Raw genomic sequence first — 7,354 nt, forward strand, 5'->3', positions numbered from 1 at the left:
CCATGTGTTAATCACTCTTTGGGTGAAGAACTACTTCCTTTTATCCATTCTAACCCAACCACTCAGCAATTTCATGGAGTGCCCACGAGTTCTTGTATTGTGAGAAAGGGAGAAAAGTACCTCCCTACCTGCTCTATCCCAGGCATAATCTTGTAAACCTCGATCATGTCACCCCTCAGCCATCGTTTCTCCAGGCTAAAGACCCGCGAGCGCTTCAACCTTTCTTCATAGGGGAAGTGTCCCAACCCTTTAATCCTTCTAGTTGCCCCTTTTCTGCACTTTCCCCAGTGCTCTAATATCCTTTTTGAGGTGTGGTGACCAGTCCTGCCTCCTCTGACGGGGCAGCAGCGCTCCAGGGTCTCAGGCAGAGAGGGGTCTTCCGTGTCACCTCCTGCCCGGTCCTTTTCACTAGAAGTGCCCAAGAGGTGGTGGACCGGCAGTCTTCTGCACGCCGAGCAGGGGCTCTTCCACTCAGCCACCGCCCCTCCCCCCCATGGAAAGCCTACAAAACTTAGATGACCGTTGGTCACGCTGCTGACCCCTGGCGAGGGAGAGGAAGGAGCTACCTGGGCAAGCCCGGTGGAAGCAGGAGCGGCTGTCAAACTCGTCTCGGTCGCACTGGCCCCCGGGGAGGGCATGGCGGAGCAAGTCCCGGCGGCGGAAGGTCACTCCCAACCCGCAGGATCGGCTGCACTCGCTCCAAGAGGTCCAGGCAGACAAGATGCAGTCCACTGAAAGGGAAGGAAGATGCCGGGATGAGGGCAGGACCTGGCCACCTCCTGGGGGCCAGAGCAGAAATGTCCTCCATCCACAGGGAAGCGCTCACCCTGCCATGGTCCAAAGCGAGCCTTTTTCTCCGGTGCCACAGAATCCCAGCCACACCCCTTTGGGCCAGGGCACCACCAGGCCCTCTCAGGGAGGCCTGGGACACTGGCAGATCTTCAGGCCCTGCCCCTGAGCCATAAGGAGCCCTGGCCCAATCCCAGCAGGTCTCGGAAGCTAAGCAGGGCCAGCCCTGGCCAGTATTCGGGTGGGAGACCCCCAAGGAAGTCCAGGGCCATGATGCAGAGGCGGACAGTGGAGCCGCCATAAATCAGCTGCGACTTGAAGGCATCTCCAACTACCAGAGGCCATAATAGAAAAACTTTAAAATGACGACAGATGATGCACATAAACACAAGCTGCCAAACGTCACAGATGCCAAAAAGGAACATGTGTACAAATTCTGTGAATGTGAGGGCCAGTTGTCGTGGGTCCTGGCTCTGCTGAGGCCGACTCCTCCTCGGATGAGGAAAAGGCAGGGAGCAGCCCAGCCTCCTCTGGAGTCAGCCCAGAAGAGGAGGAACCCTCAACAGCACCTGAGGAGGAGGAGGAGGAGTCCCCAGCAGCTGCACGGGAGGTGCAGCCAGAAGGAGGGATGGATCCTGCGCATGGCCCAGCACCCCCCAGCTGCAGACACCCCAAGGCCAGGCTCCCCAAGGCCAAGTCCTCCCGAGTGCCCCCCAAACGCAGGGCATGCCAGAGGCTGACTATGCAGGAGTGAAGAAGGAGTGCCAGACGGCAGCTCCCGCAAAGGCAATGGGAGGGCTGTAAGCCTTGGCAGACTTGACTCACAGGAAGGGAGAACCTGCTCATAAACACTTCACACACCTGCCTCAGCGCAGCAGGAACTCTAAAGGAACACGTGTACAAATTCTGTGAATGCGAGGGCCAGTTGTCATGGGTCCTGGCTCTGCTGAGGCCGACTCCTCCTCGGATGAGGAAGAGGCAGGGAGCAGCCCAGCCTCCTCTGGAGTCAGCCCAGAAGAGGAGGAACCCTCAACAGCACCTGAGGAGGAGGAGTCCCCAGCAGCTGCACAGGAGGTGCAGCCAGAAGGAGGGATGGATCCTGAGTCTGGCCCAGCACCCCCAGCTGCAGACACCCCGAGGCCAGGCTCCCCAAGGCCAAGTCCTCCCGAGTGCCCCCCCAAACGGAGGGCACGCCAGAGCCTGACTATGCAGGAGCAAAGAAGAAGTGCCAGACGGCAGCTCCTGCAAAGGCAACGGGAGGGCTGTAAGCCTTGGCAGACTTGACTCCCAGGAAGGGAGAACCTGCTCATAAACACTTCACACACCTGCTTCAGCGCAGCAGGAACTCCGCATACTCAGGTCTGCCCTGGTGTGCAGCAACCGCTCCTTGTTCCTGATCGCAGCAACTCTGAACTGATTTCCCAGCTATTCGACCCTTAGCTTTGTGGTTCAACCTGATTCCGGACTGCGTTTCCCGCTAAGCAGCACAGCCAGGGCCAAATAGACCTCTTCCTGCACGCCCCCCCCCCCCCGTGATAGGCCATGGGCACCTCTCACTCGTGGGGAATGCGGTCGCACTCCCCACATACCACAGTTGGCCTCGTCAGACCCGTCCTGGCAATCCGGGCGAAGGTCGCAATGCCTCTCAAGGGCCAGGCATTCCCCGCTGCCACAGGAGAACTGCTTGGCGGAACAGGCGCTGGGAGGGCCCAGTGGAGAGAGGGGAGCCGCTGTAGGGACGGGTGCAACTGTCGGGCCGCCTGTCCAGAAAAAGAAAAATCACCACCGTCTTGACAAAACATCCAGAGCACCCTTGCTGAGGGCTGCCTGGAGGTAGCTGAGCCCACCTGGAAATCTGCGCAGATTCGGAAAAAGGGGGGCAGCTGTAGAAGTGAAGACGAAGAAGAAGAGATTGGATTTATACCCCACCTTTCACTACCCAAGGGAATCTCACAGCAGCTGACAAACTCCTTTCCCTCCCCCCTCCCCACAACAGACACCCTGTGAGGGAGGTGGGCCTGAGAGAGCTCTTGACAGGACCTGCTCTTTTTCAAGAACAGCTCTTATCAGAACTACGGCTTGCCCAAGGTCACACCAGCCAGGTGCAAGTGGAGGAGCGGGGAATCAAACCCGGTTCTCCCAGATTAGAGTCCGCGTACTTAACCACGACACCAAACTGGCTCTCAAATGGCTGTTGTCAGGAACGCAGGAAGCTGCCTTAGACAGAATCGGACCCCTGGTCCACAAAGGTCAGTCTTTACTCTGACCAGCAATGGCTCTCCAGGGCATTGGGCAGAGCGTTCCCACATTCCTCCATTGCCTGATCCTTCTTTTAACTGGAGATACCAGGGATTGAACCTGGGACCTTCGGCATGCCAAGCAGATGCTCTCCCACTGAGCCAGGAACTTACCGCAGCGCATCTCATCAGAGCCATCCAGACAGTCCTCTTGGCCGTCACACACAAAGGACGCCTCCACGCAACCAAACAGCTCACAGGCAAACTGCCCCTGAGTGCAAAGGATCCGGGGCATGTCGGGGCCTCGGGTGCGGGTGGGCCCTACCAAGGGCGAAGGACACGTGGGGGGGGGGATAAAGAGACACAGATTCCGGTTGGCCTGATGGGCGGCATGGAGCCTTCTTGACCACAGTTTTACGGGAGTACATTTTGCTGCCCCTCACAAACCCAACCCAGGTCAAAAAGTCTGCTTTCCCACTGAACTCCGGCCCTCTCCCCCTGAGCCCGAGCCCACGAAAACGGCTGCTTTGGAGGGTGGACTCTTTGGCACTAGGGGAGGCCCCTCCCCTATGCGGGAGGACATCCGGCCTGCGCTAAAAGCACGGCACTGGCTGCCTATCGCATATCGAATCCGGTTCAAGGTGCTGGTTCTTACCTTTAAAGCCCTGTATGGTCAGGGTCCTCCATACCTAAGGGACAGCCTTTCCCCACATGTTCCCCAGAGAGCACTACGGTTGGGGTCCCTAAACTGCAATGAGGGCTTTTTCAGTGGCGGCTCCGCACTGGTGGAACAAGCTCCCGGAAGACATTAGGGCCCTGCGGGACCTCTTATAGTTCCGCAGGGCCTGCAAGACGGAGCTCTTCCGCCAGGCCTTCGCATAGGGGCCGCCGCCCAAGCAACTGTAGCCCTGGCCCAACACCAACATTAACATCATTGCTAACAGCCAAGCAACCCAGACTACGACGTCAGCCGGCTGTTACCGGAGAGTGCGGCTATGCCCGCCATCTGATGCAAACTAGCACTTTATATCTCTCTATTTTATAATTATACTCATACTGTATCGACCTGATTTTATTCAACTCTTGTTTTAAATGTTTTACATCTCTATGTTAGCCGCCCTGAGCCTGCCCTGGTGGGGAGGGTGGGATATAAATTAAACAAATAAATAAATAAAATAAATAAATGCAGGGGTCATTTCCTGCGGGAGCGCACAGGAGCAGAGCTCCGGCAGTAAGGAGCCTAGGGGGCGGGCACATGCAACAAGCCCCGCCCCCTGCTCCCAGCAGCCCTCAGTTGGGCCACGAGGAGCAAGAAGCAGCCAGGTAAGTTGCAGAGTTGTCCCCCCCCCCCCCCCGCCTTCAGGTACAAGCTCTCCCTCCTCTGCGAGGGCAGATCTGCACGTCGTCTCCCCCTGATAGCTAGCAATCCAAAACAGTCCAGTGGCACCTTTAAGACCAACTTTTATTCAGGTACAAGCTCTCCCTCCTCTGCGAGGACAGATCTGTGTGCCCCCCCCCATAGCTAGCAATCCAAAACAGTCCAGTGGCACCTTTAAGACCAAGGTTTATTCAGGTACAAGCTCTCCCTCCTCTGCAAGGACAGATCTGCACGTCCCCCCCCCAATAGCTAGCAATCCAAAACAGTCCAGTGGAGCCTGCCTGAGCGGTGGGTGTTGCCTTCTGACACACTTCTGGTGATGCCAGGGGGTGCGGCATATGCTAATGAGTTATGCTAAGGAGTTATGCTAATGAGCTCCTGCACCTCTTTTTCTACGAAATGACCCCTGGAGAAATGTATCCTCCCCCAATTCTCCAGAAATTTACCAACACAGGGCCGGCAACCTCAGCCCCGGCTTCCCCCTTGCCATGGCTGCCCTGTGACTCCAGCATTCCCATGAGGTCGTGGGTCTCCTGGACCAGAGGACGCGCTCAGGGCATGCCCGCTCGCTGTCGTGGCTCCAACCCTGCAGTGCTTACCTGCGAATGTGGGTCCCAGCCCTGGTAGACTGGGCTGGTACGGGAGGGTGCGGAGTCCAGGCAGACCCATGTCGCCGGGGCTTCCGGACGTGACGCTTGGCACAGTGGGTGCCAGCCGCTGCTCCAGTCCTTGAGAAAGGGGCCAGGAGAGGCTGGAAGTCCCCGTGGGAGAGGCAGCAGGCATGGTGGGTTCTCGGGGCCGCTTGGAGACCTCGATCCCAGGTCCGCCTGTCGCAGGGGCTGGCGTCTCTCCGGGCTTCATGGTCGCTACTCCAAAGTGCTGGAACTCCTGAGTCAGGCCAGGTGTCCCAGTGAGCTTCCACGGGAAGGAGACCGGCCCCCTGTGGGGGAGCTCCGTGCCGGCTGTTCCGGGGACTCGGACCCTGCCGTAGGGGGTCGTTGCATCGCCCACAGGCTCTGCTTCTGCACAAGAGCAAAGGAGGAAGTCACGGAGGGAAGCCCAGCCCTGGCCTAGACTCCGGCTCCCACACAAAGCACAGGTGAAAGGGCACTACTTGTTGTGGGCAGGTTTACAGTGGGATCACACAACATGCCATCCAGACAAGAATAGAAGAACATGAAAGACACTGCAGGCTGGGCCAACCTGAAAAATCAGCAGTGGCTGAACATAGCCTAACTCAAACAGGACACAGTATCTTATTCCAAGACACTGAAATGCTGGACAACACATCCAGTTACCATGTCAGATTACACAAGGAAGCCACTGAAATTCATAAACATAAACACAATTTCAACAGGAAAGAAGTCCTGAAAAACACAGCCCTACAGATAAGATCAGAATTTCAACAGCCAATCCACATGCAAAAGAACCTCCTCAGGAAAGCTCCTCCATTAGCATGTTTCGCAGCCTGGGGGAACTCCTACAAGATAATGACTCAGCCCTACCCCACCTTCCTGAGTAGATATAAATTACCTGCCTACCATTTTTCTTCTCACCTTGACACAGAGAGTCCTCCATCTTTCTGTGTTATACCTCTGAGGATGCTGGCGAAACGTCAGGTCCTACAATGCCAAGACCACGGCCAGACAGCCTGGAAAGTCTACAGCAACTGAGGCACTACCGTTGTCCCTTCTCTGACCTCAGCCACCCTCCCCATGCCTCGCATTGCCAACTCTGGGTAGGGAGGATCCTGGAGATATGGGGGCGGAGCCCGGGGAGGGGTCTGTGTGGTGTGGAGTGCCACGGCGTCCACCCTCCCAAGCGGCCATTTCCTCCAGGGGAACTGTGACGCACTTTTCCTGGGGGCTCGGGGGGAACCCACCGGTGGCCGTGATGCCTGGCTTCCCGGCGGGTGAGGCGACGCCGGGAGTCGGAGGTGGTCTGCTAAAGGGAGCTGAGCCAGGACCTCAGATAGGCAGGAGACGGGGTGAACGGCACCCCTTGAGTCCCTCCGCCCCGTGCGGAGGATACCGCTCTCCCTCTTCTCTCTAGCCGTCCTTACTCTTTTATTTTCCCTCTCCATTCCCGGCACCACCCCTCGTCCCCTCCTCCCCTCCTCCCAGCTTGGCCCCGCCCTCGTTTATCATCACGGACACTCCCTCCCTGGGCGTCTGGGGTGTGGTTGCCGCTTTCCTTCAGTGGGACCAGAGTCTCAGCTCCTGGGGTGGGTTCGGGGCGGTGCTTGCTGAGAGGGTCTTGCCCTGCTGGTGTTACGATCTGTGTGCTCAAACCGCTGGGAGCCGAGCCGTTGGGTCCCTTCCCTGCTCTTCGGCGGTTGTTGGGGTCCCCAGGGGTGGGGGGGTCTCCCGGGACAGGGACTGATCTCTGCAGTCAGAAGACCAGCTGTAATTCCAGGGGATCGTGTCAGCAAGCTGCCATTGTGTTCTGTGTTACTTGTACGGCTGTACAGTTTATTCCTCCCCCCCCTCTGCCTGCTAGCCTGTATTTTATTCTGCTGTAATGCTTAAGTCAAACATCTGGAGGACGTGGTGTAGGAGGTGAGCTTGAATGCTAGCTTGTTGCTTTTAGAGCCTGGGAACTGCACCTATATTATGTCTGGAGATAGCAGTGTTCCCAGGGTGTGAGCGCGCAGCCGTTTCCTTTTACCCGCCAGCGGGAAAGTGTTCCATTGGTTTGGTACCTTATTCAAATCCCTTTATTATGCTTGCCCTATCCCCTCCGCTCTGCCTGACATGGGGGGGGCTTAGACTCACAAATATGTGTCGGCTCTCTCTGACGAGGACACGGAACTAATCTCTTCTTTGCCTGACTGTGTTCGCAGCCCAAAAGGGCTGATATATTCTGGCAACAAGTTGTATGTGCCTTTTTCTCTTCGCAGGGATGTTATGGGATCTGCTCATGGATCCACACTTGCAGGACATTGGGGGTT

General features: G+C 57.2%; 1 protein-coding gene across 1 annotated transcript in view; it reads right to left on the minus strand.

Annotated features, from left to right (window-relative positions):
- SSPO (SCO-spondin) overlaps positions 1–7,354 on the minus strand; it is a 184,388-nt gene that overhangs the window by 85,522 nt on the left and 91,512 nt on the right. Inside the window, exons 49-52 of the mRNA XM_015412955.1 lie at positions 5,004–5,426; positions 3,201–3,347; positions 2,379–2,549; positions 567–731 (exon numbers count right to left, since the gene is read on the minus strand). Of these exons, the coding sequence (XP_015268441.1) occupies positions 567–731; positions 2,379–2,549; positions 3,201–3,347; positions 5,004–5,426 (906 nt within the window). The remainder of the gene's footprint in view (positions 1–566; positions 732–2,378; positions 2,550–3,200; positions 3,348–5,003; positions 5,427–7,354) is intronic.

The sequence above is a fragment of the Gekko japonicus genome, unplaced genomic scaffold, assembly GCF_001447785.1.
Source record: "Gekko japonicus isolate JY-2015 unplaced genomic scaffold, Gekko_japonicus_V1.1 scaffold2050, whole genome shotgun sequence".
NCBI lineage: Eukaryota > Metazoa > Chordata > Lepidosauria > Squamata > Gekkonidae > Gekko > Gekko japonicus.